This window comes from Oryx dammah, unplaced genomic scaffold (assembly GCF_014754425.2).
Source record: "Oryx dammah isolate SB20612 unplaced genomic scaffold, SCBI_Odam_1.1 HiC_scaffold_3, whole genome shotgun sequence".
NCBI classification, from domain to species: domain Eukaryota; kingdom Metazoa; phylum Chordata; class Mammalia; order Artiodactyla; family Bovidae; genus Oryx; species Oryx dammah.
In genome coordinates this window covers 83434621-83450679 of record NW_024070187.1, presented here as the reverse complement: position 1 = coordinate 83450679, position 16059 = coordinate 83434621, and the positions used below count along the sequence as shown (strand labels likewise).

The following is a 16059-nucleotide window of genomic DNA, read 5'->3' as shown; positions in this document are numbered from 1 at the left end:
AAATACGCAAAAAAGACAAATGGGGTTCCCACAATTTCTAAGCACAAAGCATTCTTTTATGTCCACTAATAGGTTGGTCAAAAAGTTCATTTGGGTCTTTCCATAACATCATATGGAACACCCAAATGAACTTTTTGGCCAACCCATACATCATACACAAGAAAACAAACTTGCGTTCAGACAAGAAAGAAACACAAGAGATAAGTGTCAATCTTTACCAATTTATTTTATACAAAACAGTAGCAATGTAGAATATGGGAATTATCTTCTGCTGCCACACACGCAAGTTGTGAACATTCCAAGCCAATGTATACAGTTTGGAGGAGAAGGCTAAACCAATAGCATCAACATGCTACTGAACATAAGAAGTTTTCCTATCTAAAAAGATAAAAATTAGATAGCAATGTCTTAATATTGCTCTCATCATTGAAGACAAAGAAAAACAAAAGGTGACTTTTTTAAGATTAAAAAAAAGAGGGAAAGGGAGAAACCAAGAGGCTGCTACAACACTGCCAGAGTCAAACCATCATACTTCAATATTTGCATACTTGATAGCAGCATTATTTTTACTGAACCGTGTGCAACTACATTTAGAAATACATCAAAGCAAAATATCATGGCAGTCATCAATCAAGATCCAAAAGAAAGAAAATGAACAAAAAATAACTCTAGGATGAACACCCTATAAGCAGATGAAGATTTACAGAGACTGAATCAGTATCTACATTCTTGGACTGTTCCATTCTGTCCCAATAAAAGTATCAACTCAAATTGTCAACTGTGCATTTTTGGAGGATTTGAGTTTTTCCAGTTCTTATTATACTGCATGCTTGGAACAAAGAGGGTCATAATAAATCCTTCTACACAATGAACTTTTAAGTAGACAGTTGAAAATAAATTTACTACTTGTAAACACACACAAAAAGAAAAATACAAGATTCTGTATCTTTAAACAATCAGTGCTTCCAAAAGCACATTATCTCCTATATCTACCTCTCTCCCCTCGGTCTCTGTCCCGATCACATAATCGCTCTCTTTCTCTTTCTCTGTCACGTCCTCTATCTCGCTCTCTGTCTCTTCTGTTATCTCTAGGGCGGTCTCGTTCTCGCTCCCGATCTCTTTCACGGGGTCTACTTCTCCGGCCACTGACAACAGCCTGTGTTCGACGAAGGAAATCATCCACCCTCATATCATAATCATGCTAGAAAAGGTAAGAAATGGATAAGGTATGTCAAAAATCAAATGTAATTTATGAGTCCATTTATGGTAATTATTGTCTGGTAGAGAGAAGAATCTAAAGAAATACCCTAATGTATTAATTCACAGAAAGCAATTTTGACACTATTCAGAAAAAGGATTCTGATGTCTTACTAATTAGACACAACAGATGATTTACTCAGATCTCATTAATAAAATCATTTTTTGTAGTCAGTTTTTAATTTCTCTACCCAATCTCTTTAATAAGATTTATGCCAAAATAATCACCTAATGATGACCTCCAAACACATGATCAATAACATCAATACTTGGGGCCACCTATGCTAAATGTCAATGTTTTTCTGCAATAGGTAGATTCTACTTAATTTTTCTTCCTTTGAGTCTACAAACTAAAGCAAACCAACTCTGCCCTCTAAAGGTGAAATTGGGAATTCTTCCATTCCTGATTTTCTTTCAAACTAAATCACTGTTAAGAATTTATGGAATTTGACAGAATTTTTTAAAAATATGTACTGCAGTAAGACTGTGAAGTCTATTTCACACAGAGCTAATAATACACATAAGGCTGAGGAGGACAGTGAAGGGTAAGATAAGCAACTAAGTGAGGTGCAAGGTTGTCACTGTGGCTACTACTAAGCTTGACCCCGGCTCTAGAGTTCCTCTTTCAGTTCTCATCTTTACTTACTGAACTTTGTTTCTTCAAAAGTCAGCTTATAAGATTCAAATTTTCACACTACCTTTCATATATTAAAAAAAAGCGATTAAATAAATACAAAATACATTATACATATATATTAACCAGAAAGCTACTATATAATGGTGCATGAAGCACAACCTGTTAAAAAGGACAAGAATATTTTGGTAAGAGTCTCAGAAAAACTTCCTTTTTTGAAAATAATGTGATCATTTAAAAAAGGCATTTTTAAAAACACCACAACCTAGCTATTCAACTAAGATTTCATCGTACATTGGCTGTATACTTCTTCAAGTGGTTGGGGGGAAGAAAAAAAACACTACTAAAAGTCTACTGCTGCTCAGTTGTGAAGTCATGTCCGACTCTTTCTGTGACTCCATGAACTGCAATGCAGCCTACCAGGATCTTCTGTCTACAGGCTTTTCCAGGCAACAATACTGGAGGGGGTTGCCATTTCCTCCTCCAAAAGTCTGTTTGTTAGAATTCTTAGACTGTTTTTACTAAATATTAATGGTTCTAGTGTGACTTTATTTTGAAGGATTAATAACTTCATGAGATAAGGAAATAAATGACAGATCAAAGTATCTCAAATATAGGAAACTACCGCTCTGACTGGTTCTCAGACATGCATGTTCTTTATCATGTGGGAAGATAATAAGAAGTTTATGTGGCCCAGCAGAGTCATCATGTGTGTAGCATTTAATAAACAAACTCAGCCCAACTATTATATTGAAGACCCAGAAATATTAACTCAAAAATAATCCACTGAAATAATCAAAGGGATTAGCCTAAACAATCTGCAGTAGGAATATGAAACCATTATCTATTAATCAACATAATCTGGTTGTTGTTCAGTCACTAAGTTATGTTAAACTCTTTGACCCCATGGACTGCAGCACACTAGGCTTCCCTGTACTTCACTATCTCCCTTCACTATCTTCACTATCTCACTCATGACCATTGAGTTGGGATGCCATCCAATTATCTCATCCTCTGTCGCCCTTTTTCTCTTGCCCTCAATCCTTCCCAACATCAGGGTCTTTTCCAGTAAGTCGGTGTCCCCCACATTTAAATTATCTACAGAATTCTAAGTAGTTCCCTCACGCTTTTGCCTTCTTGTGCACTTACTACTCGTTTATCTCTGTATCTTGCTTCATGTGGTACTGGGTGATGTCCTGAATAAGGGGGATGAGCTTGAGGAGGTGGAGCATGGTGCTGATAGTAAGGATGGTGTGGAGGTTGTTCCATTCCAGGATAAGGAGTCTAAAAAAAGAAAACCATTTCCATAAGCATCTAAAAAACATCCTTGGTAACAAACCATTCTTAGAATTCCCCTATCCAAACCACCCATCCCAAAGAATTTACTCTGTTGAAGCCATTTACTTTGATGACATTAGCATTCTTTAAAATACCCTCTTTATTTGCTTGTTGAAAAAAAATGTGTGTAATAAAACTTCTGAATATTTAAACTCCATCATCTAACACGTAACTTATACTTACATACCATAAAATACCACTAGAAATCAAAAGCCTCCTACACACCTACACAGTGATTACTATTGTCCAGGCTCTGTCCTAAGCACTTTACAAGTCTCATTTAATCCCCACAGCAACCCTACAGATAGGTACTAATAGAATTATAGCTAATAGTATTATTATGTAATCCTAGTTTACAAAAAGGGAAACTGAGGCTCCAAATGGTTAGGGCACTTGCTCAAATTCACACTGCTACTAAAGGGGGTAGAAGTTAGACACAACATCAGACATTCTGACTCTAGAATCAGTCATGTTAATACTATGCACAAATGTATTTAAAGAGCTAATGAACTTTTAAACGCAATTATAAAATGAATGATGGAAAATCAAGGTAGTTCTCCCCGTAGTTAGGGCCAAGATATTACTATTAAATATTTTTTTAGGTTCATACTCTAAAGGAAAGAAATAATCTGTCTATATACAGTACCTTAAGTCAAACAAAAGTCAGATGAAAACGCCACATTACAGGCAGCATTTCAAGATAAAAAGGTAAGAAACAATCAGAACAAATTAAACCTCCAAGCTGTTTTATTTTATTAACAATTAATGCTTCAGGTATCTTTAATACTTTAAAATATACTCTAAGAACAACATTTAATTTTCTTAGAGAAAGAAAAAAATTAAAGTTTAGGAACAAGATTTAGTTAACCTTATTTAACATAGAGAATTTACTGAATATCAGGGTCAGGCACTATGCTAAACTTAACATGTATTTTGCAAACTTAGCTTCTTGACAATCCTACGAGGCTGACACTATTCCATTAAATTTTAAACTATACAAGCATAGGCATACTGTCCAATTTATTCACCGATGTACACCGAGAGCAAACAGTGTTGTGCAGAGTAGGTACTAAATAGTTTGATGAGTCAAAGAATGAATGGATATCCAAATTTCACAGATAACGAAAATTAAGACAAAAATGTATTATGAAACTTATCTAAAGTCAGAGTTGAAAAGGGAAGGTATTTGAACCCTGAAGAGTTTACAATACTAGCCACCACAATAATAAATCATAACATGTATCAACTAAGCCTCCACTATTAATACAAATCCAATCATTCATTAGCCTTTACTTTAAAAACAGCATGCAATTTTACTTATCACCAGACATGTATTTTATGTCTCTTAATGGGTAACTATAACAATCATACTCCAAGTAAGCATTCAAAATGTATGGAATTGCAAATGAAATTATATAACTTGCAAAAACAGAATTAATACAAACCATTCCTTGCCAAGGTGGTGGTGGTCCCATGTTATGAAATTCCCTCACATAATCATTGTAGGACTAAAATGAAAGATGATAATGTCAATAAATAAAAAACCCAGAACTTACAAAATCAAGCAGATACTGATTTTATGTGCATTAAATTAAAAAAAAGAAATGCTTACCCCATTTAAAAATACATCTCGGCGAACTCCTGAAAACCGTCTGTTGGGAATAAGATTTGTGAAACTAAATTCAGGTGGTTCATAAACTAGTTCCAAGAATGTAACTCAAAACTGAACAAAAATGAACCCAACTTACCTATCTACTTCCTGGTATCGTGGATCCTTTAAATACCCTGTTCAAACATCAAGCATTTTAGTATATCAAACGTATATTGTTTATTATGGCATCATAATTAAACCTTCCTTACCACTCATTTCAATTCTTCCCATGATATAATAGTGAAGCTATTAAATGATACTATTATCATACTATTCCATTTTCAAATTTTCTTCTCAGATTACATAATTAGAAAGTAACTAAACAACTTACTGATATCACAGAATTATAAACTGTTAGAGAGGTTTGCATATGGATCTTCTAAATCCACACCCCAATTCTTGCTAGACAGAAATTTCTTCATGCTGCACCACAGGAAGGTAAGGACAGAGGAATTATCTTGAGGACACTGTAATAGGTCTTCCTTAAAACAAATGTTTACCTTCCACCTTGAGTATACATAAGCCTTGCTAAGTCAACCAAAGCTTTAAAAAATGCAAACTTAAGGGGAGAAAAACAAAATTAAAAGTTGCAAAAATTAAAATATATACATTTTAAATGAAAGAACCACGGTAATCAGAGAAATATTCTCCCCTCTTCTTCTCATAAGAACTTAGTAAATTAAAATGTGAAAAAGTTTAAGTGGCCAAGTTACTAGGGAAAAATTTTACTTCTTTAGAATATCCCATTTTGGAGAAGAATGAGGCTTATCAAGCCACCTGTCATGTAACAATGCTGTAATGCGCACTAACACCAACTTCCAAATGGTCTGATTTTTGTAAGTGTGTCACTGACTGTTTTAAATAAATATGTTCTCTTAACTATAGTGTGCCTTTTTCAACTCCAGTAAGGGAAAGGTTAACTGAAAAGCTGCTTTTAGATTACAAACCAAGCATTTCCGATTCCTCTCTAAAAATATGAAAATCAAAGATGTATTTAGAAAAATATAGCATAATTTCAGTTTCCAAGTAAAGCTTTCTACCACAGGAAATACTAAGTATCAAAGAGAATAAAAATCCTAATAAGAGTGTAAGTTCATTGCTTTCCCTAACTACACTTAATCTTAAAACACTTAAAACACAAGTGCAGTTTCCATTTCCTACAATTTCAGGTCATTAATAGCTGCATCCTCAAGTTTTTTCACTTTTAAAACTATAGGGTCATGATAGAAGATTCTGTGCTGTTGTTGCTTTTAATAATTTCAAGTCAAATATCTGCAGGATTATAAAATATTAACCTGGTCTCTGATGAAACTCAGGGGCATAGTCAATCCTTGGTTTCTTTCTGCTGTTATGAATATCATAATCTTCTGGTCGACGCCTACATAAATTAGACACATTAGAAATTAAACCAAAAACTGCTAGGAGAACAAACAGCAAAGCAAGAGTTTCTGACAGAAATAAGTACAAAGAAAAGCTCATTATTTCCTTTAAAATAACAGCCTTGTCTTTCACCAAACATCATAAACATCTTAAAATCTCTAAATTTTAATTCCTCAAATTATTATACACCAATCCTTAGATGTATTGCTAGAAAGAAACATATTCTCTAATCCTTGTGCTATGATCAGACACTTAAAAGTAATCTGCTCAAAATACGTAAATCACATTTTAGTTATCTAAACAAAAGTAAATGAGCTACCCTAAAGCTAATATAAATATCCAGTTTAACAATTAAAACACTTTTCTGAATAAACTCTTCATTCAGGTAAAATAAAGGGGAAAAAACTCATCATTACACAACAGGTAACCCTAAAATCTATATATTTAAACTTATTAATGTCATTTTAGGTTAAATCTAAAGAAAATTATGTATTTCTTAAATATTTTTCTTCTGCTTTGTACAAAATTATACTTTTCACATGATCATACAGAAAATTTGATACTTATTAAAAGCTATTTTACAGGAAAGTTTTAAAAATGTTTAAATACTTCGAAAAACTGATTTCTAAAGTTAATAACATTTACAAATTATGGGAATTTTTTCCCAGAAACAATGCCTTAAAATAAACTGGAAAATAATGGGGCAGAGTTTTAACAGAGTTTCATAATACAAATTCAAAATGTATTCTTTAGAAGGTGAAACTTTACTATCTGCAGTAGGCTGCTCTTCATGATCTTCCATAAATCTCAACGGTTAATGTAACCATTAAGGTTAATGTATATACATCATGAAATACACTTCATTTTACTTAGCATTTAATAAAGAGCTACACAAAATAAAAAACAAAATTTCAAGTTTTTTAAGGTAATAATAAATATATCTTTTTACCCTTATTGTCAAAATCTCTGTAATAACCTGGGCATCACTAGCTTTCCAGTTATTTCTGAATGTTTACTGCTTTCATAAACTTCTGCAACACAAGTTCACTCAAACTACAAAGCTGCAATAAACCCAAGCCCCCCAACATAATAAAACAGTTGCATCTACAATAAATAAGACTAAGAAAATTAAAAACTGGTTTAAAAAATAAACATACCGCTTTCCTGTAGTTTGGGGAGTGCATTTACGACCGGTATAAAACATGATAGTAACAGTTCATAAAGTAGTCCAACTACTGACTTTAAGCTGTAAGCCACATACAAATATGGAGGCCCTGGCAGGCTTGAGAGGAGTAGTGGTGTAATAAGTATAGTTTACAGTCCATTGCAAATCTGAGGTAAAAACTTCACTTGTATGTACTGTATTGCACTGGAAATCTCTTAGCTTAAAACTTCAAAAGACATCTTGGTGATCAGTCCTTTTAGGCCAAAAGTAAGGGGGCTCTGCCAGGTTTCCTCCTACCTACTTGACAGTGTCCTTCTTAAGCTCAAAGAAATGGGGACTCTTGTTGGATTATCTGTACCTACCACAGGATGTTTCCACCAAAAGGAAACTTAACCAAAGGTTTCATCCCATCAACCACACATCCAACAGTCTTTAGCAGAATATTTTAGATTTAGCTGTATGCAAATCTACTCAGGGTAAGGTGTTGGGTGAAGGGCTTAAATCAGTCCTTTGCAAAGACTTCTCCAATTCTGTAACAAGTTAAAACCCCTTTTCCTGGAAAATGCTGTTTAGTTCATAAAGTAGTGATCAACAACCATGGCGATCCTCTAAAAAACACTTTAAGTCCACAGGTACTGCCAGCATCTGGAAAAGCTGTAAACAGACACAGCAACAGCCCTTCTTTTTGGTTTGTTGCCGGGTCTCCCAGGGCCACTTGATCCCCTTTGGAAAGAACCTATTGTTTTCAGAAGCTCAGCAAGATGTGTGAATTCACAGGGTACATGTTAGACAATATTGAGAATGGGGTTAACACATCACGATGGTAAAATCTGAAACAGTCCCAACAATGCTCCTCTTGAATATCAAAATAACTTAAAATATTTTATCCTCTAATAAATGAGGCGTCATCTTCTGAAAAAATAATAGTGATCCTTTATAAAAGTCCCATATCTGATAAGGCTTATCCAGAGACACACCTGAAAGAAAAGGCTTTTTACAAAATATTAACAATTTTTGCAAATAAAGACTTCCTCCTCTTCCTCCTTTCTAGCCTGTTCTTAGCAACAAAGGCCTACCTCATTTCAATGATATACATTGGATTATCAGATTACTATCTAATCTAAACTGGTTATCACTCTTTAGCAGATAATTTTTTCTGCATAAGGAAAGATCCCCATTTTCCTCTTGAAAAATGACTGAGACCAAGGTGACCATCTGAAATCCTCAATGAAGCCACAAACTAGTCCATGCAGCTTGATTTGAGGATTTTCTCTTTCTTCTTTACCGCAGGACAAACTTTTGACGAATCACATTCCTCCATCATGTTATTCTGATATATGTGCCTATTATCAGTCCAAAGAACGTTTCTAACCTTCCCACATCCCGGACTGGTTCTCGACGGGATGGTCGTCCTCTTGATCGGGGCTGAGAATGCATTCTTCTCTTGTGACGCATTTTATGAATGACCTGATACAAGTCAATACTTTCATCAGGGGGAAATAGAAGACAAAGCTGGGTTCCACATTCAAGTTCAATTTCCTGGAATAAGAAAGCAGTAATTTACAAAATGAAAAAAAGGAGAAACATCTTGATAGACTTGTTCTATTTTCCTGATGTACAGAACAAAAACAGGCTGACGTGGAGGTTTCCTTCCCAAGGTTGATGATCACATGAGATTCCAATCAACTTCCTTCAATGATTTTAAAAAAACTTTTCGAAAGTGTTTTATGTATTTATGTAAGGGGAAAAATGGTTTCCCTGGTGGCTCAGACAGTAAAGAATCGGTCTGCAATGTGGGAGACCAGGGTTTGATCCCTGGGTTGGGAAAATACCCTGGAGGAGAGCATGGCAACCCATTCCAGTATTCTTGCCTGGAGCATTTCCATGGACAGAGGAGCCTGATGGGCTACAGTCCATGAGGCTGCAATGAGTCAGACACAACTGAACGACTAAGCACAGCACAGAATCTGCAAGGTTAACTACAGAATCTGTGACAGTCACCCTCTGTAACAAAGGAATATTTCTTTGTGCAAAATACATTAAGTATCAGGACGAAGTCACCCATCTTAATACAATGGAGAAAAAATGTTTAGTGTGTGTCAATTTTCATGTTTATGAATTGCAAAATGCACTGAAATATATTAACAAGGGTAAATTAATCTATGGGCTTTGTATAATTTTTATTTTAAATTACCAACATTTTCACTTATGAGCAATAAAAACTTGGTTCAAAAGTACATTTAGAAAACTAAGGGTCACAGGCCTAGGTTTATTTTAAATCACTGCACATTTTTAATTTCATCTACAGACTAGACAACCTGCATATACACATATTCATCTCCTTTTAGTAAAGTTTCTTTCTATTCAGAAAACTTCAGTAAAGATGTTAAGTGGCATTTATAAGATGTATCAGAATCTGTTAAACAGTAATAATACAATGAAAAACCTAAACCTAAAAGGTTTTTAAAATCATGCCAGTTCTCTTCAAAAACTTTTCCTTCAATTGTATAAATCAAGTACTACATAAATCTACCTTTCTACATTAATGGAAGTCATTCAATCAGTCATAATTACAGTAATCACAAACTCCAAATAAGAATATTTTCCCCAATCATTCCCAGAAATTCATTCAAAATGGTTTTAAAGTAACTTTCAATAAAGATTTCTAGAAGAGTGATTAAATATATGTTTTTTAGAATCAATTAAAACAACAAACCTGTCCATCACGTCCAATCTTTACTGGCTTATGTTCATTCCAAGGATTGGTGAGATGAGCTGACTTAGTAAAGGGTAATTCACGCCTAAACACAAAATGGTATCGATTGTATTATTTTGCAGAATCTTTTAAAGACCTTATACTACTTTAGTAGTGAGTTCCTGTTAATCATGACTTAAATGCAACTAAGTAAGATTGATAGAGATTACTTCCCAGAAACAAAGCCACATTCAGACACACTTTTCACATTCTCCTGTATTCTCAAAAAGGAAAAAAAAAAAAAGCTAAATATGCTTTAAAACATGAGCTAAGACACCAAGACATTTGGTCTCTCTCAACTTTTCTGAGCCTGAGTTTCTTCATCTTATAAGGATAGAGCCACTCTCTTCAAACTTGTTTTAGGTAGCTTGCAAATGAAATAACACATCAAATGTTTACATCTTACATCTATATACTAAAAATCTTGTATATTTTAATAACTGATCAATAAAGAGATGAACTTTAACCAGGTAGTTAATACCACATGAATACATGTTCCCTACCCTTGGTTCAAGACTGCTTTCCCAGATTCAATTATCCTCCCCTTTTGCTAAAGCAATATTCTCTACCACACATAGAACAGCTCTTGATTTATATTATAAGTTTACATATTCACATGTATTAATTATGCACTACCTCTCCTCTTCACTACAATGCTATACTTCATTTATTTAATTAATTATTAATTGGAGACTAATTACTTCACAATATTGTGGTGGCTTTTACCATACATCGACATTAATCAACCACGGATGTATGTGTCCTCCCAGCCTGAACCCCCCTGCCACCTCCCTTACCACCCCAACCCCCCCACTTTTTGGTGGTCCCAGAGCACTTGCTTTGAGTACACTGCTTCATATCCTCTATTTTACATATGGTAATATACACATTTTAAGGCTATTCTCTCAAATCATCCTGCCCTCACCTTCTGCAACACAGACGAACGAAAAGTCTATTCTTTACATCACTGCATCTTTTGCTGTCTTGCATATAGGGTCATCGTTACTGTCTTTCTAAATTACATATATATGCATCAATATACTGTATTGGTGTTTCTCTTGCTGACTTACTTCACTCTGTATTATAGGCTCCAGTTTCTGAGCCACAGGGCAAAATAGTCTCACCAAGTTTAGAAAAAAAAAAAAAGATACCCTGCATTTTTATAGCACAACAATGAACATAAACATGACATGTAATAAATACCTGTTGCCAAAAAAATCAGAAATTAACATCATTCAATAATGTTTCATCTATTTGTGCATAAAGTAAATTAAATAAATGCTTTAATTAAAGAACTATATCTACAAATAAAACTGCTCAAAAGACATACAAAGATGAGTAAGATAAATAGCTTTAATTCCTAACCTTTTTTAAACAGCTTTCACCAAACAATAAATAAGCACACACAAGTAAAAAGAATGAATACCATAAACAAAGTATAGAACTTTTGCTTTTAATGTGAATGGTCATATTTATCTTGGCAAGCAAGAAAGAAACAAATAGAAATGCTTCGTGGTGGCATAAGGGAGAAGCCTGAAAGAAAAGTGACTCGGGAAAAGTCATAGGTAGAAAGGTAAAGCAGAGATACTTCTGAAGCAATGAAAAGGACCTGAGCGAAGAAGACATAACGAAGAAAAATTACAAGCAAATGACCTGGTCCAATGGACAAGCTATACAACCATTTACTTCTAACCTTATGTGAATTTTCTTTAAGATGAATATTAAATGCTCAAAGTTTGGACTTTTTTAAACCTCAGAAAATATTTTTAACATATACAGGAAAAGATTAAAGTTACAAAGTGGCATGATCTGTTGTGGTGCTGATGTCAATGTATGGCAGAAGTCAGCAATGAGTGCTGAAAATAAATGCCCACTAGAGTGACTGAAGCGACTTAGCAGCAGCAGCAGCAGAGCGACTTCAGTTTCACTTTTCACTTTCATGCCCTGGAGAAGGCAACGGCAACCCACTCCAGTACTCTTGCCTGGAGAATCCCAGGGAGAGAGGAGCCTAGTGGGCTGCTCTCTATGGGGTCGCAAAAAGTCGAACACAAGTGAAGCAACTTAGCAACATAGCAGCAGCAGATACTACTAAAAGGGCTGAATCTTCATCTAAAAGACATCTTACCTCACACATCAAGAGTGGTTCAAGAGTGTATATAAATAAAAATATGTGTGTACATATATATATATCTATACACACATCCCCACCCCGCCACTTCAGGGAGGGCTGGGAGGAAAGAGATCATCATTAAGCTAGACTAAATCTATACCAAAGCCTAGAATATCTAGACACAGATCTATAGTTAAAAACTGTATTTTAATAGTTTCTTATATTTTTCTTCTAAATTGCCAGTTAATAAGTTACAGAAAGGAATAACCTACAACCTTCCCTGGTGGCTCAGATGGTTGAGTCCACCTGCAATGCAGGAGACCCAGCTGGGTTCTATCCCTGGGTCAGGAAGATCCCCTGCAGAAGGGAATGGCAACCTATTCCAGTATTCTTGCCTGGAGTTCCATGGACAGAGGAGCCTGGAGGGCTACAATACACGGGGTTACAAAGAGTTAGATACCACAGAACAACTAACACTTTCACTTTCAACTACCAAAGCAAAGGAAGGTTTCAAGTTATTATTGTACAGAATTATCACTGTTATTTAAACATTAGCCATGGATTACTCTTGGTCCCAAAAAAAGGCTTTATGTTGAGCTGGTTGAGTCACTTGGGGTTAAAATTCTTTGGTGGCTCTTTGATGGCACTGGTTCTAACTGGATTCCAGAGACATGTGCCCATTGTTTTGACAAATTAGTTAATCTCAGCCTGAATATCACAGCCTTAAGTAAAACAGGGCTCAGGTTAAAACTAAGAGAAACGGTACATCTGTGGTTATCACGATTATAGAGCAGGCATCCTAAAAACTAGCTTTTGAGCAGACATGTAATGAAGAGGCCTACAGATGATTATCTCTACTGTGAGTATTCTAGGTAACATGGCAGTGATTCTCTACTTTAAGGAGCTTAGTAAATGGGACATATTTTAAAAAAGAACATGAACTGTACAAAGACTGCATGTGCTAAATAGTAAGTGGTCATTAAAGCTAATAGGAATAGCAGAGAAACCATGAAAGAAAAGAGAAATGGGTTATTTGGAATGGACGTGATACGGGTGAGGTTAAAACACAGATTTAATTCTGGTTGAATAATCTTTTAAAATTTTAGTCTTATTTTGATCTAACTCCCAGTGGCAACTTAAATGAATGACTTTTTATGCATGCTTCCTTCCTTATGTGCTACCATGCACCATCTAGTCTTAAAAACTCAAGTGTGCCTATGGGGCTTCTCCGATGGCTCAGCAGTAAAGAATCCACCTGAAAATCAGAAGATACACTAGATACAGGAGACTCAGGTTTTATCCCTATGTTGGGAAGATCCCCTGGAGGAAATGGTAACCCACTCCAGTATTCTTGCTTGAAAATAATCCTGTGGACAGAGGAATCTGGTGGGCTAAAGTTCAAAAGGTTACAAAGAGTTAGACACAACTGAGTGAGTGAGCATGAGTGTGTGCATACAGGTTTGAGGCGCATGTCAGGATCCTACATTCTAATAATCAAATACAACTGATGCAAGTGATCCAAGGACCACACCTAAAAAAAAGTCAGAGCCAGTTATTAAATCCAAAAGGCACTTAAATAAAACTCTAGTAACTATAATAACTGATTTATATTTATTAAAGTTTAATCCTTTTGAACTGGATCATCGAAAAAGAGAATTCCAGAAAAACATCTATTTCTGCTTTATTGACAATGCCAAAGCCTTTGACTGTGTGGATCACAATAAATGTGGAGAATTTTGAAAGAGATGGGAGTACCAGACCACCTGACCTGCCTCTTGAGAAATCTGTATGCTGGTCAGGAAGCAACAGTTAGAACTGGACATGGAACAGACTGGTTCCAAATAGGAAAAGGGAGTACCTCAAGGCTGTACATTGTCACCCTGCTTATTTAACTTATATGCAGAGTACATACATCATGAGAAAAGCTGGGCTGGAGGAAGCACAAGCTGGAATTGAGATTGCCAGGAGGAATATCAATAACCTCAGATATGCAGATGATACCACCCTTATGGCAGAAAGTAAAGAAGTAAAGAGCCTCTTGATGGAAGTGAAAGAGCAGAGTGAAAAAGTTGGCTTAAAACTCAACATTCAGAAAACTAAGATCATGGCATCCAGTCCCATCACTTCATGGCAAATACATGGGGAAACAGTAGAAACTGGCTGACTTTATTTTTTGGGGCTCCAAAATCACCGCAGATGGTGACTGCAGCCATGAAATTAAAAGACACTTACTCCTTGGAAAACAAGTTATGACCAACCTAGACAGTATATTCAAAAGCAGAGACATTACTTTGCCAACAAAGGTCCGTCTAGTCAAGGCTATGGTTTTTCCAGTAGTCATGTATGGATGTGAAAGCTGGACTATAAAGAAAGCTGACTGCTGAAGAACTGCTTTTGAACTGTGGTGTTGGGGAGGATGCTTGAGGTCCCCTGGACTGCAAGGAGATCCAACCAGTCCATCCTAAAGGAGATCAGTCCTGGGTGTCCATTGGAAGGACTGATGTTGAAGCTGAAACTCCAATACTTTGGCCATCTGATGTGAAGATGACTCATTGGCAAAGACCCTGATGCTGGAAAAGATTGAGGGCAGGAGGAGAAGGGGATGACAGCATCAGATAGTTGGATGGCATCACTGACTCGATGGATGTGAGTCTGAGTGAACTCCGGGAGTTGGTGATGGACAGGGAAGCCTGGCGTGCTGTGGTTCATGGGGTCGCAAAGAGTTGGACATGACTGAGTGACTGAACTGAATCCTTTTAACACTAACAGTTAAAAGTAATTCTCATTTCATGTGGAGAACAGTTCAAGTGACTTACCCAAGCAAATATCAATGTAATAATATCATGTGCCTCCTCAGAACTTTCAAGTACTATAAAATTACTCTTGACCATACTTGTGACTTTTTCTTTTTAAAGCTGTAATTTTTTTAATTTAAAAATATTCTTTTCAGGTAAACCTTAAAACTTACTTAAAAATAAGAATTACTACCTAAAATTTTGCACAAAGTGTTAGAAGGATGGACTATTTGAATTTTTACCTCTTCTGTTGCTAATATAAATAAGATAGTAAAACTGCCAGTACGTCAATGAAGAAGAAAATGAGACAATAATCTGTGTATAAATATTCCAAAATTGAGAAATTTCCTTATCAATAATTTGAAAATAAAAGTTAAATAAGTAACATCCAAAATAAAATTTGCTACCACCAATCTAAAACTGGGTAATTACTTTTCTTCTATTCCTAAGAAAGCATCATCTCCAAATATCTTTCTGTGACACCAATAATGTCTCTAGTCATAAAACCATAGACTTAGCAAGCCTTTCCTTTGGCCTTTATCTATCAAAAAAATTATAAGTAAAAATGTCTTATCTCTAAAAAATAACTTGTCTTCCTTATAAACTACCACCAGATTTCTAAACTTTGTAATTTTGATTATGATTAATTTTAGAAATAAAGAACTACATTTTAAAACCCTGGGTACAAAGGAATATGGGAATATTATCTATAGTCTCACCAGGCTAACAATGCATTTCAATGTAATTATGTATCCTTTCATCTGTTAAATCTTTCCATGTTACACGTATTACCTTACAAACCATAATTTACGTAACCAATTTCCTATACAGGAGAATTTAGATTGCTTCTAATTTTTCCCTATAGACAGTAATGGTGATTATTTGTATGTATCTAGCATTTTGCTATTCTATTAAATATCAACATAGTTTGCGGTATCACTGCCCATGCATTTTCAGTTCTTCACTGTCCCAAA

General features: G+C 35.2%; 1 protein-coding gene across 6 annotated transcripts in view; it reads right to left on the bottom strand.

The window, feature by feature from the left end:
• Positions 1 to 201: 201 nt before the first annotated feature.
• YTHDC1 (YTH domain containing 1) overlaps positions 202 to 16059 on the bottom strand; it is a 38713-nt gene continuing 22855 nt past the window's right edge. For 4 of the 6 annotated variants that reach the window (XM_040238306.1, XM_040238308.1, XM_040238310.1 and 1 more), the window contains 8 exons: positions 10142 to 10226; positions 8798 to 8964; positions 6176 to 6258; positions 4978 to 5014; positions 4842 to 4905; positions 4675 to 4737; positions 3041 to 3175; positions 202 to 1201 (listed from right to left, as the gene is read on the bottom strand). In XM_040238306.1, coding sequence (XP_040094240.1) covers positions 977 to 1201; positions 3041 to 3175; positions 4675 to 4737; positions 4842 to 4905; positions 4978 to 5014; positions 6176 to 6258; positions 8798 to 8964; positions 10142 to 10226 — 859 coding nt within the window. In that variant the 3' untranslated portion in view covers positions 202 to 976. The remainder of the gene's footprint in view (positions 1202 to 3040; positions 3176 to 4674; positions 4738 to 4841; positions 4906 to 4977; positions 5015 to 6175; positions 6259 to 8797; positions 8965 to 10141; positions 10227 to 16059) is intronic. The other 2 variants (XM_040238307.1, XM_040238309.1) reach the window with 1 other exon arrangement.